At 30.7% G+C, this 21566-nt stretch overlaps 3 protein-coding genes across 3 annotated transcripts in view; 2 read left to right on the top strand and 1 right to left on the bottom strand.

Annotated features, from left to right (window-relative positions):
• Positions 1-16925, top strand: part of LOC111677369 (MOXD1 homolog 1) — a 30900-nt gene extending 13975 nt beyond the window's left edge. The window contains 11 exon segments of the mRNA XM_046955227.1: positions 3131-3286; positions 6959-7141; positions 7210-7322; positions 10051-10244; positions 10398-10499; positions 13729-13833; positions 13836-13891; positions 13992-14207; positions 15364-15667; positions 15741-15907; positions 15991-16925. Of these exon segments, the coding sequence (XP_046811183.1) occupies positions 3131-3286; positions 6959-7141; positions 7210-7322; positions 10051-10244; positions 10398-10499; positions 13729-13833; positions 13836-13891; positions 13992-14207; positions 15364-15667; positions 15741-15907; positions 15991-16173 (1779 nt within the window). The 3' untranslated portion in view covers positions 16174-16925.
• Positions 3362-6846, bottom strand: LOC111687939 (DNA replication inhibitor plutonium). The gene is made up of 4 exons (XM_023450426.2): positions 6699-6846; positions 6437-6634; positions 6140-6343; positions 3362-3670 (listed from the first exon to the last, which is right to left on the bottom strand). Exons 1-4 carry the CDS (start codon positions 6712-6714, stop codon positions 3579-3581), a joined length of 510 nt encoding a protein of 169 aa, XP_023306194.1. The 5' UTR covers positions 6715-6846; the 3' UTR covers positions 3362-3578.
• Positions 16926-19181: 2256 nt separating the features above from the next.
• Positions 19182-21566, top strand: part of LOC124418448 (protein RER1-like) — a 2914-nt gene continuing 529 nt past the window's right edge. Inside the window, exons 1-3 of the mRNA XM_046953428.1 lie at positions 19182-19222; positions 19579-20037; positions 20120-20464. Coding sequence (XP_046809384.1) covers positions 19963-20037; positions 20120-20464 — 420 coding nt within the window. The 5' untranslated portion in view covers positions 19182-19222; positions 19579-19962. The remainder of the gene's footprint in view (positions 19223-19578; positions 20038-20119; positions 20465-21566) is intronic.

The following is a 21566-nucleotide window of genomic DNA, read 5'->3' on the forward strand; positions in this document are numbered from 1 at the left end:
TCTAGTTCAGTTCTAGTTCAGTTCTAGTTCAGTTCTAGTTCAGTTCTAGTTCAGTTCTAGTTCAGTTCTAGTTCAGTTCTAGTTCAGTTCTAGTTCATTTCTCGTTCACTACTAATCTGTAGTATGAACTATAGATTTGTCTGTAGTCTGACAGATCTGTAATGCTCAGAGTTCAAAATTCCTTAAAATTAATGGCTGCTGAATATAGGGTTTGTTTACCGTTACATATTTATATCGTAATTAAATATTTAAAACCTTTTAAATAATTTTCATTTACATTAACAATTTAAAAATAATTAGACTTAAACAAAATACTAAAGCACGTAATATTATGTAAATAACACTCATTCACATAACGGAATGTAAACATAATGTAATTTATGTTTCTTTTAATATTCTGATTTAAAATCTGAAAAAGAACAAAAAGGTGCTGCTGAATGATTATACCTTGGAGGTAGGAAAAAGACAATGGATTTGAGACTTGGGTTGGTTGTTTTTTTTTTTTTTTTTTGTACATTTTATATGTTTTATTTATGAATAATTTTCTTATTTTTAAAGAAACTCTCACATATGAATGTTAAACATGATTTGTCATGATATATATGTTTTGTAGAAAAAAATTCTTAGCCGATAAATAAATTCATTAAATTAATTCCAGACACATGATATGTTTGTATGTATGTATGTATATGTATATATGTTTGTAAGTGTATAAACACACGTATTTTTTGCCATCAGAATTTTAACTCCAATATGTAATACAATTTTTATACATTTTTAAGAAACAGTTTTTATGTCGTTTAGTCATTTTTATTTTCAACACATTTCATTACTTCTTGTCTTTACAATTTCAGTTAAAGTCAGTGTTTTTGTTTTTGTTTTTTATCTTATTTGTCGTCTTTTGTATTCTTTTGTGTCTCATCAGGTGACATTTTGAATTATGGTTTTATTGTTTTTAGCAAACTGACTATATGTAGACATCAGTTGGCGAATTACAACAAAAACAAAAAAAAACAATGTTAAAGGAAAAATATTCTATAATTCTTATAAAATGAATGAAGGATGAAATACTATAATTACTACAGACATATAAATATGACAATAGATATTAGGGGGGTTATGTTTTAGGCATGACTTTTTTTCTAAAGTTAAATTCAGAAAACCAAAAGTTTTCTTCAAACCCTTGTGCCCCATTATTAACCCCATGTCCCAAAATATCAAAAATAAAAATATTTTCACAAATAAAAATAACCTCCTTAATATTTTGTATCTTTGTGCAAATGTGTTATTTAGAATGTGTGAGAAATTTTGAAATATACAAGATTTAAAATGTATAAATTCTAACAAAACTTTCTATCAGTTAAATGATTAAATAATTTTAGGATTTTCAAAAACTTTTTTCTTTTACAGGAATGAAATCCTTAAAGAAAGATAAATTACAAATTTATAAAAGATTTTTTTTGGGGGGAAATATTAACGATTTATTAATTTAAAAAAAATAAAATTTAAGATTTAGTAAATACAGATCTTTGTATTAAATCTAAACAGATCTTAAGTCTAAAGTCTAAACTATAGAACATTCGAAAAGCGAAACTAATGATCAGTCTAGATTGCAAACTATAGACCTATTCATAGTCTATACACCAAAGACTAGTCTACTATCTAGACTAAATACCAGTTTACTACATATCATATAGTCCAAGCTATAGTATATAGTGTGAACTAGTTCAGTTTTAGTTCTGTTCCAGTTCTGTTCTAGTTTTGTTCTAGTACTGTTCTAGTGCTGTTCTAGTTCTGTTCCAGTTCTGTTCTAGTTCTGTTCTAGTTCTGTTCTAGTTCCATTCTAGTTCTGATCTGAGTCTGTTCTAGTCCGGTTCTAGTTCTGTTCTAGTTCTGTTCTAGTTCTGTTCTAGTTCTGTTCTAGTTCTGTTCTAGTTTTGTTCTAGTTCTGTTCTAGTTCTGTTCTAGTTCTGTTCTAGTTCTGTTCTAGTTCTGTTCTAGTTCTGTTCTAGTTCTGTTCTAGTTCTGTTCTAGTTCTGTTCTAGTTCTGTTCTAGTTCTGTTCTAGTTCTAGTTCTGTTCTAGTTCTGATCTAGTTCTGTTCTAGTTCTGTTCTAGTTCTGTTCTAGTTCTGTTCTAGTTCTGTTCTAGTTCTGTTCTAGTTCTGTTCTAGTTCTGTTCTAGTTCTGTTCTAGTTCTGTTCTAGTTCTGTTCTAGTTCTGTTCTAGTTCTGTTCTAGTTCTGTTCTAGTTCTGTTTAGTTCTGTTCTAGTTCTGTTCTAGTTCTGTTGTAGTTCTGTTCTAGTTCTGTTCTAGTTCTGTTCTAGTTCTGTTCTAGTTCCGTTCTAGTTCTGTTCTAGTTCTGTTCTAGTTCTGTTCTAGTTCTGTTCTAGTTCTGTTCTAGTTCTGTTCTAGTTTGTTCTAGTTCTGTTCTAGTTCTGTTCTAGTTCTGTTCTAGTTCTGTTCTAGTTCTGTTCTAGTTCTGTTCTAGTTCTGTTCTAGTTCTGTTCTAGTTCTGTTCTAGTTCTGTTCTAGTTCTGTTCTAGTTCTGTTCTAGTTCTGTTCTAGTTCTGTTCTAGTTCTGTTCTAGTTCTGTTCTAGTTCTGTTTTAGTTCTGTTCTAGTTCTGTTCTAGTTCTGTTCTAGTTCTGTTCTAGTTCTGTTCTAGTTCTGTTCTAGTTCTGTTCTAGTTCTGTTCTAGTTCTGTTCTAGTTCTGTTCTAGTTCTGTTCTAGTTCTGTTCTAGTTCTGTTCTAGTTCTGTTGTAGTTCTGTTCTAGTTCTGTTCTAGTTCTGTTCTAGTTCTGTTCTAGTTCTGTTCTAGTTCTGTTCTAGTTCTGTTCTAGTTCTGTTCTAGTTCTGTTCTAGTTAGTTCTGTAACAATTTCTTTTAATTAAACATTTTCTCACTATCGCAATTTGTAATAAGTAGTTACACCCGATACACCTAATGATCTAATATAATACATAAATTTATTTAACAGTCATAAATTAAAATTGTTTATGTAGACAAATGATAAGATTTTATTTATTTTTATAGCAAAACACACTAGGTACAAGTTAAAACTTACTAAAAACATTTTTATTAACAATTTATTAATTTTATTCCTTTTTTATCCTCTCTATCTCTATCTAGGATTGTCATGGCTCATATTCACAACATAATGCCGCTCCCATACAAGATGATACACAAAACTATATAGTTTTAGATGGTTTTCAAAATGCCACTCATACACAAGTTGAATTTTATAGACAAATTGAAACTTGTGATCCCTACGATATACCTTTGGGGGTGAGTAGTAATTCCATTTGACAGACATTCAGTCAGGCAGTCATATTTTTAAATAATAATAAAAAGTGTACAATATATTTTTATTTAGTATATATATATTTAAAGAAACACAAACACATTCGATAATAATCATCTAAATGCTACGCAATAAATAAAACACAAAAAATGAATATAAAAAGTAAAACATCTACTGTAAGCCACAAAATATTCCCAAGTAATAATAATAATAATGTTAATAACTATAATTGTAATGATAATAATAAATTTGGGATAAAAATGAAGAGAAAAACACTTAAATATGCATATGTTTTTGGTGATGATGCGGATGACATGTGTTTGAATTACGTAATTTTAAAAAGCCCATAATATCCTCGTAATTTAAACCTAAAAGAAATGAGAAGATTAGGTTGTTGAAAAGAAGTGATTTACGCTAGCACCGAAATGGAGATTATAGAAAAGTTATGCACTTTGCAGTTCTAGTTCAGTTCTAGTTCAGTTCTAGTTCAGTTCTAGTTCAGTTCTAGTTCAGTTCTAGTTCAGTTCTAGTTCAGTTCTAGTTCACTTCTAGTTCAGTTCTATTTCAGTTCTAGTTCGGTTCTAGTTCAGTTCAAGATCAGTTCTAGTTCAGTTCTAGTTCTGTTCTATTTCAGTTCTAGTTCAGTTCTAGTTCTAGTTCAGTTCAAGATCAGTTCTAGTTAAGTTCTAGTTCAGTTCAAGATCAGTTCTAGTTCAGTTCTATTTCAGTTCAAGATCAGTTCTAGTTCAGTTCTATTTCAGTTCTAGTTCAGTTCAAGATCAGTTCTAGTTCAGTTCTAGTTCTGTTCTATTTCAGTTCTAGTTCAGTTCCAGTCCAGTTCTAGTTCAGTTCTAGTTCAGTTCTAGTTCAGTTCTAGTTCAGTTCTTGTTCAGTTCTAGTTCAGTTCTAGTTCAGTTCTAGTTCTGTTCTAGTTCAGTTCTAGTTCAGTTCTAGTTCAGTTCTAGTTCAGTTCTAGTTCAGTTCTAGTTCAGTTCTAGTTCAGTTCTAGTTCAGTTCTAGTTCAGTTCTAGTTCAAATCTAGTTCAGTTCTAGTTCAGTTCTAGTTCAGTTCTAGTTCAGTTCTAGTTCAGTTCTAGTTCTGTTCTAGTTCAGTTCTAGTTCAGTTCTAGTTCAGTTCTAGTTCAGTTCTAGTTCAGTTCTAGTTCAGTTCTATTTCAGTTCTAGTTCAGTTCTAGTTCAGTTCTAGTTCAGTTCTAGTTCAGTTCTAGTTCAGTTCTAGTTCAGTTCTAGTTCAGTTCTAGTTCAGTTCTAGTTCAGTTCTAGTTCAGTTCTAGTTCAGTTCTAGTTCAGTTCTAGTTCAGTTCTAGTTCAGTTCTAGTTCAGTTCTAGTTCAGTTCTAGTTCAGTTCTAGTTCAGTTCTAGTTCAGTTCTAGTTCAGTTCTAGTTCAGTTCTAGTTTCAGTTCTAGTTCAGTTCTAGTTCAGTTCTAGTTCAGTTCTAGTTCAGTTCTAGTTCAGTTCTAGTTCAGTTCTAGTTCAGTTCTAGTTCAGTTCTAGTTCAGTTCTAGTTCAGTTCTAGTTCAGTTCTAGTTCAGTTCTAGTTCAGTTCTAGGTTCAGTTCTAGTTCAGTTCTAGTTCAGTTCTAGTTCAGTTCTAGTTCAGTTCTAGTTCAGTTCTAGTTCAGTTCTAGTTCAGTTCTAGTTCAGTTCTAGTTCAGTTCTAGTTCAGTTCTAGTTCAGTTCTAGTTCAGTTCTAGTTCAGTTCTGTTCAGTTCTAGTTCAGTTCTAGTTCAGTTCTAGTTCAGTTCTAGTTCAGTTCTAGTTCAGTTCTAGTTCAGTTCTAGTTCAGTTCTAGTTCAGTTCTAGTTCAGTTCTAGTTCAGTTCTAGTTCAGTTCTAGTTCAGTTCTAGTTCAGTTCTAGTTCAGTTCTAGTTCAGTTCTAGTTCAGTTCTAGTTCAGTTCTAGTTCAGTTCTAGTTCAGTTCTAGTTCAGTTCTAGTTCAGTTCTAGTTCAGTTCTAGTTCAGTTCAGTTTTAGTTCAGTTCAGTTCAGTTCTAGTTCAGTTCTAGTTCAGTTCTAGTTCAGTTCTAGTTCAGTTCTAGTTCAGTTCTGTTCTAGTTCTGTTCTAGTTCTGTTCTAGTTCTGTTCTAGTTCTGTTCTAGTTCTGTTCTAGTTCTGTTCTAGTTCTGTTCTAGTTCTGTTCTAGTTCTGTTCTAGTTCTGTTCTAGTTCTGTTCTAGTTCCGTTCTAATTCTGTTCTAGTTCTGTTCTAGTTCTGTTCTAGTTCTGTTCTAATTCTGTTCTAGTTCTGTTCTAGTTCTGTTCTAGTTCTGTTCTAGTTCTGTTCTAGTTCTGTTCTAGTTCTGTTCTAGTTCTGTTCTAGTTCTGTTCTAGTTCTGTTCTAGTTCTGTTCTAGTTCTGTTCTAGTTCTGTTCTAGTTCTGTTCTAGTTCTGTTCTAGTTCTGTTCTAGTTCTGTTCTAGTTCTGTTCTAGTTCTGTTCTAGTTCTGTTCTAGTTCTGTTCTAGTTCTGTTCTAGTTCTGTTCTAGTTCTGTTCTAGTTCTGTTCTAGTTCTGTTCTAGTTCTGTTCTAGTTCTGTTCTAGTTCTGTTCTAGTTCTGTTCTAGTTCTGTTCTAGTTCTGTTCTAGTTCTGTTCTAGTTCTGTTCTAGTTCTGTTCTAGTTCTGTTCTAGTTCTGTTCTAGTTCTGTTCTAGTTCTGTTCTAGTTCAGTTCTAGTTCAGTTCTAGTTCTGTTCCAGTTCTGTTCTAGTTCCGTTCTAATGCTTTTCTAGTTCTGTTCTTGTTTTTCGCTAGCATTTCATTACTAGTGTGAACCATTCAAAAAAGTAAACAAATATATATTCCTCACACAAACATATTTACCATGTGCTGTTTGTATATCCTCACTGTTATAACGATCCAGTTCCTTGTAAAATTTAACTAATTGCCAATTTTGCCGCAACGTTGCCACACACAGAGCAGGTGTCAAAGTGGTTTTATTAAATTCCTTATAGGAGCAATAACGTAAAAGTTCACAAATTAATTTTATATTACCGCTACAAGTGGCTAAGGTTAAAGCATTTTGACCTTAATTTTAATATATACAAATAGAAAAGAAGAGTAGGTGTATCAAATGTCATGTTTTTAACCTAGTTTTTTTGTATTCATTTTTTGGTTTACCATAATGATTAACAGCTTTGATATCAGCACCAAATTGTAAAAGGGTTATAACCGCCTCCAAACTACCCAAATAACAGGCCTTTAATAAGGCAGTATTACCGTAGTAATCTGACTGTTCCAGTTCATGTTTCTTATCACGAGCCATTGTGCAGACTATGCGCAAGGAACAAATATCATTTTGGCTAACACATGCTAAAGCTGGGAGGGGAATGAAGGAATCTATTATAAAATGTTTTTATTAAATTGATATTTTCTTAGATACCAGTTAATTTTGCCATTTTGTTTTATTAAATTGTTATTAATATTTGATAGTGGAATAGTAAGGTCACAGCTGGATTATCGACTTTATTAGTCTCCAGTTAAAGTATTTTAAATCTCTTACAATATTATTGATGAGATTTACAGAGAGCCTAACTCTCCTTACAAATACCGTTATTATTTTTAAGTCGTATTTACACATTAAGGTTGCCAGACTTATATTTATAATTTAATTAACCCTTAAACTATTTTTCCCACTTACAGAGCGATACCATTAAAGTCTTGTGGTCTTTTGGTGATACCGATCCTATACATGGCAATCTTAAGGGACATGGTAAAAATCGTGGTTCTAAACCTTTACACCTGCTAGGACCTATGTTTCGTAAGCCTCATACTGTCAATAGAAATCATCAAGATGTACAAAAATGGGATGTTACGGTGCAAAATGTAAGTTTAAAATTTTAACTAAAAATCTTTTCTTATTAATTTTTACAATTTTCTTTTTTTATTAACAGGTCACCATAGATGCCTCCATGGATACTTTATATTGGTGCAAAATTATAAAGGCTCCTGCTTTGTCGGAAAAACATCATATTATTGGTTATGAAGCTTTGTTGACACGTGAAAGGTTGGTATTTTTATAGTTTTTAAAATCCTCTTTAAAATCTTAAATTTATAATCATTCTTTTATTTATTTAACTCTTTATGTTAACATAAAAAAAAGGTTTGTCATATTTTGTGACATTTTTTTATATAGCTCCGACAAATATCTGTCATTAGATTTACAAATGTGTGCAAAAGAATGTTATGTCCAGAATGTCATAATTCAAAATTTCGATTAGACAACAACAACTCTAGTTCAATTCTAGTTCTGTTCTAGTTCTGTTCTAGTTCTGTTCTAGTTCTGTTCTAGTTCTGTTCTAGTTCTGTTCTAGTTCTGTTCTAGTTCTGTTCTAGTTCTGTTCTAGTTCTGTTCTAGTTCTGTTCTAGTTCTGTTCTAGTTCTGTTCTAGTTCTGTTCTAGTTCTGTTCTAGTTCTGTTCTAGTTCTGTTCTAGTTCTGTTCTAGTTCTGTTCTAGTTCTGTTCTAGTTCTATTCTAGTTCTGTTCTAGTTCTGTTCTAGTTCTGTTCTAGTTCTGTTCTAGTTCTGTTTTCTAGTTCTGTTCTAGTTCTGTTCTAGTTCTGTTCTAGTTCTGTTCTAGTTCTGTTCTAGTTCTGTTCTAGTTCTGTTCTAGTTCTGTTCTAGTTCTGTTCTAGTTCTGTTCTAGTTCTGTTCTAGTTCTGTTCTAGTTCTGTTCTAGTTCTGTTCTAGTTCTGTTCTAGTTCTGTTCTAGTTCTGTTCTAGTTCTGTTCTAGTTCTGTTCTAGTTCTGTTCTAGTTCTGTTCTAGTTCTGTTCTAGTTCTGTTCTAGTTCTGTTCTAGTTCTGTTCTAGTTCTGTTCTAGTTCTGTTCTAGTTCTGTTCTAGTTCTGTTCTAGTTCTGTTCTAGTTCTGTTCTAGTTCTGTTCGAGTTCTGTTCTAGTTCTGTTCTAGTTCTGTTCTAGTTCTGTTCTAGTTCTGTTCTGTTCTAGTTCTGTTCTAGTTCTGTTCTAGTTCTGTTCTAGTTCTGTTTTAGTTCTGTTCTAGTTCTGTTCTAGTTTTGTTCTAGTTCTGTTCTAGTTCTAGTTCTGTTCTAGTTCTGTTCTAGTTCTGTTCTAGTTCTGTTCTAGTTCTGTTCTAGTTCTGTTCTAGTTCTGTTCTAGTTCTGTTCTAGTTCTGTTCTAGTTCTGTTCTAGTTCTAGTTCTGTTCTAGTTCTGTTCTAGTTCTAGTTCTGTTCTAGTTCTGTTCTAGTTCTGTTCTAGTTCTGTTCTAGTTCTGTTCTAGTTCTGTTCTAGTTCTGTTCTAGTTCTGTTCTAGTTCTGTTCTAGTTCTGTTCTAGTTCTGTTCTAGTTCTGTTCTAGTTCTGTTCTAGTTCTGTTCTAGTTCTGTTCTAGTTCTGTTCTAGTTCTGTTCTAGTTCTGTTCTAGTTCTGTTCTAGTTCTGTTCTAGTTCTGCTCTAGTTCATTTCTAGGTCTGTTCTAGTTCATTTCTAGTTGATTTCTAGTTCTGTTCTACTTTTGTTCTAGTTCATTTCTAGTTCTCTTCAAGTTTCTCGTCATTTTCGATTCTACTCCACTTCTTTTTAATTAATTATCTGTCAAATATTGAGTTATACCTTTCATGTCATAAATAAACATTTATACATACATATGTATGTTAAAATATGTACATAATACATTGGTTGTGTGGCTTTTCGCAAAAAATTACCATAATATTATATATCTTTCACCAACAGCAATAAATTGTATGACAAAAATAGTTGGTCACTAGAAACAGTGACTCCCAACACACTAACCTAACGAACTTTTAGATCCCATTATTGGAATGATAAACATTTATTAAATCTATTTAAATTTCTGCATTTTTTATCGTGGTAAAATTTTACCTTAAATTTTTTAATTATCATTAAAATTATGTTTTTATTTATAACGAGAGATCTATAGTTAATGCTGTTGATTTAGGGTAATGACAAAATTGTTTGAGCATCTCTATGCGAGAGCATTAACCCAGAGAAATGGCAAAAGCTTGTCACTTATGACTTAGACATGTAGGGTTTTTAGCACAGAAAAATTCCCCGAAATAATTTTTCAATGTATTATTTTACCTTTTTCCGATTGGACAAACTAAAGTCCAGATTCTAACTATTGGCCTGACAATAGAGTAGAGTATAATTAAGGCTTTATGCTATACTATAGTTTTGGCTAGTGGCCAGAATATAAATCAGACTATAATCCAGATTATAGCTAGGCTATAATTTAAATTATATTTAAGACTTTGGTAGGAACTATAGTTCAAACTTAATCCCAGATTATACAAAATTATAGAGCAGAATATAAACTAGATTATAGATAAACTATACACCATTTTGTTGGCTTGACTATGGACTAGACTATATGTCAGTCCTGTAAATAGTTTTGATTGAACTTTTTAATATAGATTCAAGAGGCCAGGTCTACACGATCGAGATTTTGTTTTGTGACAAAATTTGAGAATAAGAATTCATTGGAAACCCCTAAATAATTTGATTATATATATTCACATTACTAACACTATTCCAATCATACATACATATGTATCTACGAACCATGTAATATGTATAGTAGAATTTTACAATATCTGTCACTGTCAACAGATAAAGAACCCAGCAGGAGTAATTTAAGAAACCAAAACATAATGCATGAAATTATTCAATTTCTAAAACATAAAAATAACTGTAACAGACATTTTATTAGAAAATTTAAAAATTTAACTGTATTTTTTCTATTCCTTATTATATAGTGGCGCATCACAACCTTTGGTCCATCACATGACTCTATTTGAATGTTCTACTAAATCATACCCCGGTTCTGATCCAGCCTCTTGGGATGTTTGGGTAAAGAGTAGTGGTGCAGTGTGTAATAGTAATTTATTAACCCCGCGTGATTGGGATGCTTGTATTACACCAGTGGCAGTATGGTCAATTGGCTCCTCAGGTAAACAAAAAAAATAAATCTGCAAATATTTTGTTTTTTTATTTTTATGGAATTCTGAGAATTTTTTTTCTCTCTCCTCTATGAAAGCATATTTTTTTCTATTGCTTACATACCTATAATAATGTTTATTTTGTTTAATATTTTCTACTCTAGGACAATTTTTACCACCCCATGTTGGCATACCAGTGGGTGGTAAAACGGGCCCTAAATACTATATGCTAGAAATACACTATGATAATCCTCATGCTCTTAAATGTAAGTACTTATTTCATTCATTCATTTGACAACGTTGACAACAAACATTTTTTTCTTCGAAATGCCATTTTTACTGCTGCTAATGATGAGGGTAGAATAAGTTTGTCATACATTTTGAAACACAACATTGATTAATATTTATTAGGGTTTAAGCATGAACTATAGAGACGACATGATATTGAAGACTTATCAAATTAGTGCAGAAGTTTGTAAAACATTTTTATTAATTTTTGTTGAAAAAGAAAAAAAAAATAAAATGATTCATAATAATGAATAATTTAAACAACTCAAGTATTTGTTAAACATGAGAAATTGTTTATTTATTTTTTTTTTTTGTTATAAATTTAATAGATGATTATGTTTTTACTAGTTTTAACAGGGATTTTGAAGGTTATGTAGTTTGACAGATTATAGTTAATATTTTTTGGATAGTAAAATAAGACATAATTTAGAAAACCTTTAGTAAAAAGGTGAAATATTTTGGCTTAAATATGAAAGTAATATTTTGCTTCCAGACTAGAATAGGAAGTCAGTGCAATCAATAATATAGTGTAGTCTATAGTCCAGACTATAGTCTCTAATTAAAACACTGGACTATAGACAGATTATAATCCAGTCTTTTTTCTAATATACAGTGCAGAATATAGTCTAATCTGCAATCTACTATATAGTCTAATCTTGTCTATAGTCCAGAGTATATTCTAGTCTACATTTCAGTCTATAATCTTGTCCATAGTCCAGACTATAGTTTTGTCTATAGTCCAGACTATACTCTCATCTACAGTCCAGACTATAGTCTTGTCTATAATCAAGACTATAGACTTGTCTATAATCAAGACTATACACTTGTCTATAGTCCACAGTCTAGTCTATAGTCTAGTCTATAGTCAAGGCTATAGTCTAGTCTATATTCTAGTCTATAGTCTAGTCTATAGTCTAGTATATAGTCTAGTCTATAGTCTAGTATATAGTCTAGTCTATAGTCTAGTCTATACTCTAGTCTATAGTCTTGTCTATAGTCTAGTCTATAGTATAGTCTATAGTCTAGTCTATAGTATAGTCTATAGTCTAGTCTAGTCTATAGTCTAGTCTATAGTCTAGTCTTTAGTGTAGTCTATAGTCTAGTCTATAGTCTAGTCTATAGTCTAGTCTATAGTCTAGTCTATAGTCTAGTCTATAGTCTAGTCTATAGTCTAGTCTATAGTCTAGTCTATAGTCTAGTCTATAGTCTAGTCTATAGTCTAGTCTATAGTCTAGTCTATAGTCTAGTCTATAGTCAAGTCTATAGTCAAGTCTATAGTCTAGTCTATAGTCTAGTCTATAGTCTAGTCTATAGTCTAGTCTATAGTCTAGTCTATAGTCTAGTCTATAGTCTAGTCTATAGTCTAGTCTATAGTCTAGTCTATAGTCTAGTCTATAGTCTAGTCTATAGTCTAGTCTATAGTCTAGTCTATAGTCTAGTCTATAGTCTAGTCTATAGTCTAGTCTATAGTCTAGTCTATAGTCTAGTCTATAGTCTAGTCTATAGTCTAGTCTATAGTCTAGTCTATAGTCTAGTCTATAGTCTAGTCTATAGTCTAGTCTATAGTCTAGTCTATAGTCTAGTCTATAGTCTAGTCTATAGTCTAGTCTATAGTCTAGTCTATAGTCTAGTCTATAGTCTAGTCTATAGTCTAGTCTATAGTCTAGTCTATAGTCTAGTCTATAGTCTAGTCTATAGTCTAGTCTATAGTCTAGTCTATAGTCTAGTCTATAGTCTAGTCTATAGTCTAGTCTATAGTCTAGTCTGTAGTCTAGTCTATAGTCTAGTCTATAGTCTAGTTTATAGTCTAGTCTATAGTTTAGTCTATAGTCTAGTCTATAGTCTAGTCTATAGTCTAGCCTATAGTCTAGTCTATAGTCTAGTCTATAGTCTAGTCTATAGTCTAGCCTATAGTCTAGTCTATAGTCTAGTCTATAGTCTAGTCTATAGTCTAGTCTATAGTCTAGTCTATAGTCTAGTCTATAGTCTAGTCTATAGTCTAGTCTATAGTCTAGTCTATAGTCTAGTCTAAAGTCTAGTCTATAGTCTAGTCTATAGTCTAGTCTATAGTCTAGTCTATAGTCTAGTCTATAGTCTAGTCTATAGTCTAGTATATAGTCTAGTCTATAGTCTAGTCTATAGTCTAGTCTATAGTCTAGTCTATAGTCTAGTCTATAGTCTAGTCTATAGTCTAGTCTATAGTCTAGTCTATAGTCTAGTCTATAGTCTAGTCTATAGTCTAGTCTATAGTCTAGTCTATAGTCTAGTCTATAGTCTAGTCTATAGTCTAGTCTATAGTCTAGTCTATAGTCTAGTCTATAGACTAGTCTATAGCCTAGTCTATAGTCTAGTCTATAGTCTAGTCTATAGCCCAGTCTATATTCTAGTCTATAGTCTAGTCTATAGTCTAGTCTATAGTCTAGTCAATAGTCTAGTCTAGTCTAGTCTATAGTCTAGTCTATAGTCTAGTCTATAGTCTAATATATAGTCTAGTCTATAGTCTAGTCTATAGTCTAGTCTATATTCTAGTCTATAGTCTAGTCTATAGTCTAGTCTATAGTCTAGTCTATAGTATAGTCTATAGTCTAGTCTACAGTCTAGTCTATAGTCTAGTCTATAGTCTATAGTATAGTCTATAGTCTAGTTTATAGTCTAGTCTATAGACTAGTCTATTTTCTAGTCTATAGTCTAGTCTATAGTCTAGTTTATAGTCTAGTCTATAGACTAGTCTATTTTCTAGTCTATAGTCTAGTCTATTGTCTAGTCTATAGTCTAGTCTATAGTCTAGTCTTTAGTCTAGTCTATAGTCTAGGCTATAGTCTAGTCTGTAGTCTAGTCTATAGTTTAGTCTATAGTCTAGTCTGTAGTCCAGTCTATAGTCTAGTCTATAGTCTAATCTAAAATCGAGAATCAATATAGTACATAGCCTGGCCTATAATTCAAGCTACATTCCAGATTATAGTCTAGGGTATACGCGCTATCTTTGCAGATCAAATGTTTTAATCACATACCTATTTATTCAATTTAAAAACGTAAATATTTTTGCAAGTGACACCTCAACCACACTCACACAAAATTCCCTTACAGTTAAACTCTATAAAAAAATTTATACAAACATACATAGAAACATATTTGACCCAAAAGTATATTTATAAATATGTAGTATGTAATTTTATTTTATATTTTTTTCTTATCCTCCATTTACAGCTTCAGACCATTCTGGTTTTCGCATACACTATAGTAAACATTTGCGCAAACATGATGGTGGCGTTATGATATCAGGCGTTTCTGTTTCGGATACACAATTAATACCACAGGTCAAAAGCTTTATCGTAATGTTGGCATCTGTGGTCCTTCGTGTTCGAATGAGGTAAGTTTTAATGGAATTTAGTTAACTGAAGACGTTATATGTGAAATTTTTGCAAAATTGGTTTTTTAATTCTATTTGTTGTGTTCTCTTTAAATTAAAGATGTTTCCTAAAGATGGCATCAAAATAATATCCGGTACTTTGCACTCACATCGTGCTGGCCGTAAAATGACTTTAAGACATGTACGCGATGGCAAGGAATTGCCACGTATTATTGAAGATGATAATTACGATTATAACTACCAACAAGTGCGGCAATTGGAAAATGAAACTGTAGTTCTGCCGGGAGATTATATAATAACGGATTGTGCTTATGAGGTAAGTTAACGGAGAGAAATGAAGTAACATCTTTATTACTAATAAGATTCTCTGCAGTACATATTAGAGTCTAGTATATAGTTCATTCTATAATCTAGTTTTTTTCCACTCTATAGTCTAGTCTACAGTCTAGTCTATAGACTAGTCTATAGTCTAGTCTATAGTCTAGTCTATAGTCTAGTCTATAGACTAGTCTATAGTCTAATCTATAGACTAGTCTATAGTCTAGTCTAGTCTATAGTCTAGTCTATAGTCTAGCCTATTGTCTAGTCTATTGTCTAGTCTATAGTCTAGTCTATAGTCTAGTCTATAGTCTTGTCAATAGTCTAGTCTATAGTCTAGTCTATAGTCTAGTCTATTATCTAGTCTATAGTCTAGTCTATAGTCTAGTCTATAGTCTAGTCTATTATCTAGTCTATAGTCTAGTCTATAGTCTAGTCTATAGTCTAGTCTATATTCTAGTCTATAGTCTAGTCTATAGTCTAGTCTATAGTCTAGTCTATATTCTAGTCTATAGTCTAGTCCATAGTCTATAGTCTAGTCTATAGTCTAGTCTATAGTCTAGTCTATAGTCTAGTCTATAGTCTAGTCTATAGTCTAGTCTATAGTCTAGTCTATAGTCTAGTCTATAGTCTAGTCTATAGTCTAGTCTATTGTCTAGTCTATAGTCTAGTCTATAGTCTAGTCTATAGTCTAGTTTATAGTATAGTCCATAGTCTAGTCTATAGTCTAGTCTATAGTCTAGTCTATAGTCTAGTCTATAGTCTAGTCTATAGTCTAGTCTATAGTCTAGTCTATAGTCTAGTCTATAGTCTAATTTATAGTCTAGTCTATAGTCTAGTCTATAGTCTAGTCTATAGTCTAGTCTATAGTCTAGTCTATAGTCTAGTCTATAGTCTAGTCTATAGTCTAGTCTATAGTCTAGTCTAAAGTCTAGTCTATAGTCTAGTCTATAGTATAGTCTATAGTCTAGTCTATAGTCTAGTATATAGTCTAGTCTATAGTCTAGTTTTTAGTCTAGTCTATAGTCTAGTCTATAGTCTAGTCTATAGTCTAGTCTATATTCTGGCTAATGGTATAGTTTATAGTCCAATCTATTGTCTATTCTATATGTAAGAGAACCATTATAACTACAATCAAAATTTCCCTTTTACAGACTTCCTCACGCAAACGACCCACCTTTGGTGGCTATTCGACTAAACAGGAAATGTGTTTGTCTTTTATCACCTATTATCCACGCATAGAATTGGCCGGTTGCTATAGCATGACTCCGGTTCGAGAATTTTTCGAAACTTTTGGTGTTTATCAATTCTATTCATTAAATATGACCGATGTGGAGAATTTATTTTTATACAATGGTAATGTTTTGGACTATATACCCAATACTATATATGCCAAGACAAAACCGAATCGAGCTAATATGACCGAAGAAGATATATTGTACGAGGAGTCTTTGTTAAGTGAGTAAACTGATTTTTTAATTTTATTATTAACTTTGTTTAACAAATTTGAATGTTATTTTTATTGTTTTAGATAAATTAATCATTTCTGATCCGGTGGAGTTTCATGATCGTACTTTCCTGTCTCATCTTAACCAATTACCCTGGTCTGAGCCTTTATTTACCAAGAGAGTGGAACAGAGCATGATTAATGGCAAACATATGACCTTTTGTCGGGTTTCCAATGATGCTGTTTCTATTGTAAGTTTAATGTTTTATAATTTATAAAAATTAAGAAATTTATATGATTTTTGTTAACATATTTCTTTTTTCTTCCTTTTTAGCCCTCCGAAATTATACGTTATCCAAATTTCACCACCTTTGTTAAACCCCCCAGCATTTGTCCCTATCAGCTGTTAATGGATAGTTCTCCTTTAAGTTCCCTAGCTGTAGATTTATGTTTAAATAAATTATTTTTATTATTTATTAGTTTTAATTTATTTATTATAAATTATTTTGTATTTTAATTATACAATAGAAAACTCAACTCAATGAATTTCATGAAAAATAAATCCTCTTTGTATATAGAAATTCACTCAAAGTATTATTTAGATTTAGCTATAGTTTATATATAAAATTCCTTAAAATCAGAAAAAATTTAAGAAAAATCAATATTTTTAAACACTTTTTTTCAAATATTTAATTTTTTTAGAAAATTTCTTTTACTAGTATTTAAAATACTATATAAAATCCAAATTTCAGAACCCCTGTTCTAATTTTAAGAATTTTTTCATTTCCCGTATTTATAAAGACCTTTTCTTAATTTATCTTATAAAAATGTTTCGTAACAGTAAAATTAATTATTTCACGTTTCGTTTTATAAATGAGTATTGAGTCATAAATCTTAAGGTCCTAAAAAGTCATTTAATTTTATATATTTAGAATTATAATAATTTTTATATAAAAAAACTCTTTAAAAGTTTCACTGTTTCATAAATTTCAAAAGAAAGTTAAATTCAATCTTTCTGTATTCCGTTCGGAAGGTTCCAATGGTTCCAATAAAAAAGTACTAAATTTTAAAATTTACTTCAAATTTTTAAAATAAATTTGTATTAAAAATTTTAAAAACTTTCCCAGAAACCGTGAACACTTTTAAGAGTTCTTCTGTACTTATTGTGACATGTTAAGTTTAGAATTTTTTTCAATCCAAAGATATAGTTTTTAAGTATAGCTTCATAAGTTTAAGATATTTTTAATAAAAATTTTATATAAACCGGAACAAACTTTGTGTATTAATTAAGAAAAACAAGTTTAAAATCTAGTATGCCTCTAAGGATGGTTCGATCTTATATATAACATGAACATGTAAGATCATGTGAATGGGTGGATGGTGGAGTCTATAATCCACAATATATTCTAATCTATACACCATAGTCTAGCTGCAATGTAGTTTATATTTTGATCAATAGATATAATAATCTATATTCCAGACTATACTATATACTATAGCTTATCATATAGTTTACTTAGTATAAAGATGATCTAATTGACCCAGACTATAGTCTATTCTACAGTCCAGATCATAGTCTTCTTTATAGTCCAGACTATAGTCTAGTCTATAGTACAGACTATAGTCTAGTCTATAGTCCAGATTATGGTCTAGTCTATAGTCCAGATTATTGTCTAGTTTATTTTACAGATTATAGTCTTATTTATTGTCCATTTTATAGTATATTCTACAGCCCAGACTATTTTCTAGTCCCTACTCCAGACTATAGTCTAGTCCATAGTCCAGACTATAGTCTAGTCTATAGTCCAGACTATGGTCTAGTCTATAGTCCAGACTATGGTCTAGTCTATAGTCCAGACTATGGTCTAGTCTATAGTCCAGACTATGGTCTAGTCTATAGTCCAAATAATATTCTAGTCTATAGTCCAGACAATAGTCTAGTCTAGAATCCAGACAATAGTCTAGTCTATAGTCCAGACAATAGTCTAGTCTATAGTCCAGACAATAGCCTAGTCTATAGTACTATAGACTAGACCATAGCCTATAGTCAATACTATAGTCTAGTCTATAGGACAGACTATGGTCTAGTCTATAGTCCAGTCTATAGTTAAGATAATAGTCTTGTTTATAGACCAGTCAATAGTCTAGTCTATAGTCCAGACAATAGTCTAGTCTATAGTCCGGACAATAGTCTAGACTATATTCTAGTCTATAGTCCGGACAATAGTCTAGACTATAGTCTAGTCTATAGTCCAGACAATAGTCTAGTCTATAGTCCGGACAATAGTCTAGTCTATAGTCCGGACAATATTCTAGTCTATAGTCCGGACAATAGTCTAGTCTATAGTCCGGTCAATAGTCTAGTCATAGTCTAGTCTATAGTCCAGGCAATAGTCTAGTCTATAGTTCAGATAATAGTCTAGTTTATAGTCCAGTCAATAGTCTAGTCTATAGTCCAGACAATAGTCTAGTCTATTGTCTAGACAATAGTTTGCTCTATAATCCAGATTTAGTTTATAGCCCAAATAAAGTGTAGTCTATAGTTTAGAGTATAGTCTCTTTTATGGCCCAGTCTAAAGTCCAGCTTATAGTGTAGTATGTAGTCCATACTATAGTCTAGACTATGGTCTAGTCTACACTCCAGCCTATAGTCTAGACTGCAGTCTTCACTATAGTTATGTCTATAGTCTATGTAGTCTAATCTATTGTCTTACCTACAGTCTAGTCTATAGTCCAGCTTATAATCTAGCCTATAGTATAGTCTGAAGTCTAGATTGTAATCAAGTCTATAGTTCAGATTATATTCTAGTCTTTGGTCAAGACTATAATCAAGTTTTTAGTCTAGATAAAATTAAGTTAAGATAATAGAAAATAGTCTATAGTCTTGTTTATAGTCCAAACTATAGTCTGTTCAACAGTCCGGACTAAATTCTAGTCAATAGTTCAGACCATAGTCTAGTCTATATTCCAGACAGATTAGCAATAGCAGTATGTTTATCTATAGTCCAGACTCTTAACTAGTGTGTGGTCTAGATTGTTGTCCGGATTATAGACTACCATAATCTATGGTTAAATCTAGTTCGTATTCCAAACTTTAGTCCAAAATCTGTAATCTAAAGTGATATAAAAAATTAATTTGAATTTAACGCCTTTAAATAATTTATATTATATGGTTCACCCTAAACGTTTAGGACAAACGTCACTATAACTATCTCTGTCTAGCACATACATTTTAAAGTAATTTAACGTTTAAAGATAAACTGCAAATAGTTGTAAAAACTTGTAGTAAATTAGATACAAATTAAAAGTTTTTTTTTTTACATTTTAGTAAATTTAAGTTTTAAAACTTAAATAAAGTAACTTAAATTTAGATAGTGTTTAATATTTTAATTAATAATTGATTTTTTTAAAGCGTATTTTTAATATATTGTTAAACTTTCTGCAAAACGTATTAAATTCTTAAGTACATAAAAAATACAACTCTGTTGCTCAATGACGTGGGCTTGTCAGAAATAGAAGTGAGAAAAAAAAACTAAAGAAAACACAAGAAAAGAAATCTGCCGACTGTCAGTGGAAAATTTAATTTTTACGAAAAAATTTAGAATTTTAAAGAAAAGTTCTTATAATTTTTAGTTGTAATATAAAGATTTAATAAATTTTTAATAATATTTGCTGTTATATTAAGTTTAAATTCTTAATATTACGGTTTTAAAGTGTTGAAAAGAAATTTGGTTGTGTTTTTTTTCACAATTCCCCATATTAACTTTTGTCATCTGGTGGTTAATACAACTACAAAAAAAGCAAATTATACTGATAAAATATTAGAAAATCTAGAATTAGAAGAAAAACACAATCAAATGTAGGCAAAGGCCGCTTTAATAAGTGATTTGATTTTCCATTTTTTTTTGTTGTTCCCTTTTAGTAGTAGACAATCTTTTTAGCAGCGGCAGCAGCGAAAAAAAATTAAAGAACATGAATTATAGAAAAAAATGAAATAATTAAAGTACGAAAGTCATATAAAAAGAGACGACGATAACACAAGATAGTAGAAGAAGAGTAAAGAAAAAGTGACGTGTGATTTTCTTTATTTTTTTTTAGTTATTAGTTTTCAATAATTTTTGTAATAAATTCCTTAAAAACAAAACTAAAACACCCTTTATTGGGGTTAAAAAGCAACAACAACCTTAACTAGTTACTATAAATTTTGTAATTAGTAGAAAATAATAAAAAAATAAAACAGTATAGACAAGGAGGCTACAACAACAAATTAAGTGGCAGAGAAGGAAGGTCGTAATCATAAGTAAATATGATGAATGAAGATACGACGGCGTCAACGTCATCCAGTGGCGGAGTGAAAAAGTTTTTTCTACGTATATCACAAGTATGTTTTTGTTTTTAAATAAGATTTTATAAATTTAACTTTTTTATTAATGTTTTAATAAATTTTATTGGTTTTTCTATAGATTTATCAATCTGCCTTGGATCGTTCTACACCCCATACAAAAGCACGTTGGATTGGTGCTGCCGTCTTAGTTTTAATCTTCCTGCTACGTATATTTTTAAATCAGGGCTGGTATATTGTTTGCTATGCTCTCGGTATTTATCATTTAAATTTATTTATTGCATTTTTAACACCTAAAATCGATCCTGAATTTGATCCATATGCCAATGAAGGTGAGTTTTTTTTTAAATTATTGTCAATGTTACATAGTTTAGTTTTTCTTCTTTTGCTAATTTCTTTTTTATTGATTTTTTTGTTTTGTTGTGATTTAAATATGCATAAAAAAGCGCCTTTGATAATGGACACGGTTATGCGAAAAAGTCTAATTTTTAATAAAAATATTGTGTTTTAAATTATCTTTTAATTTTTTAATGCAATTCTTCTTTAATCTCATATTCTTTAAAAAAAGTTTTAAAACAACTATTCAATTAAATATGTCTAACAAAATTAGGTCATTTTTAATCTGTTTAAAGGTTCAAAGTTGAAGTTCAAAGCAGCAAAACTTTATGAGTATGTTTGTGTTTACAAACAAAATACTAGATAACAAAAACAGTTTTTAATACTTGTGCTACTCTTTAGTGTATTTAAGTGCAAACATAATTTAAAAATAAACTAATAATGTGCTGAAGCTAAAGGTTGACAGTTAGTGTTTTTGATTTAAAATAGATTTAACAAAATTCAACCTGTTAAGTCTTGAATAGATTGAGAATTAATTATTTATTTATCTGTATTTTCATTCTTGTGTTGTAATAATGTTTTGGCTTCTCTGTTTTTGGATCATCACTTCTTAAAGAGAATCACAATGGACCTTACGGTGTCCAAGTACACATACGTTGTTTTTACGGCGTTTAACCTAACCTAAGTTCTTGAATAGATAACTTTTTCTTCCTCAGTGCGGCAACCAATCTATAGTCTAGACTATAGTAAAATCTATAGCCTAGCATATAGCCAAGCCTATAACTTAATCTATAGCCAAGTCTTTAGCATAGTTTATAGTCTAGTCATTAGTCTATTCTATGGTGTAGTTTAGTTTATAGCTTATTTTCTCCTAAAATCTAGACAACTTTATAGACTAGTGTGGCATATAGTATAGTTAAAGCATAGTATATAGTTTAGTATATAATATAGTATATGTATATTCTAGGCTATAGTCTTATTTATAGTCTGTTCTTTACCTTGTTCTAAGTTCTGTTCTATAACGTTTTCTAAGTTCTGTTCTATCTATCTATCTATCTATCTATCTATCTATCTATCAATCTATCTACCTATCTATCTATCTATCTATCTATCTATCTATCTATCTATCTATCTATCTATCTACCTATCTATCCATCTACCTATCTATCTATCTATCTATCTATCTATCTATCTATCTATCTATCTATCTATCTATCTATCTATCTATCTAT

This window comes from Lucilia cuprina, chromosome 6 (assembly GCF_022045245.1).
Source record: "Lucilia cuprina isolate Lc7/37 chromosome 6, ASM2204524v1, whole genome shotgun sequence".
In the NCBI taxonomy this organism is placed as follows: Eukaryota; Metazoa; Arthropoda; class Insecta; order Diptera; family Calliphoridae; genus Lucilia; species Lucilia cuprina.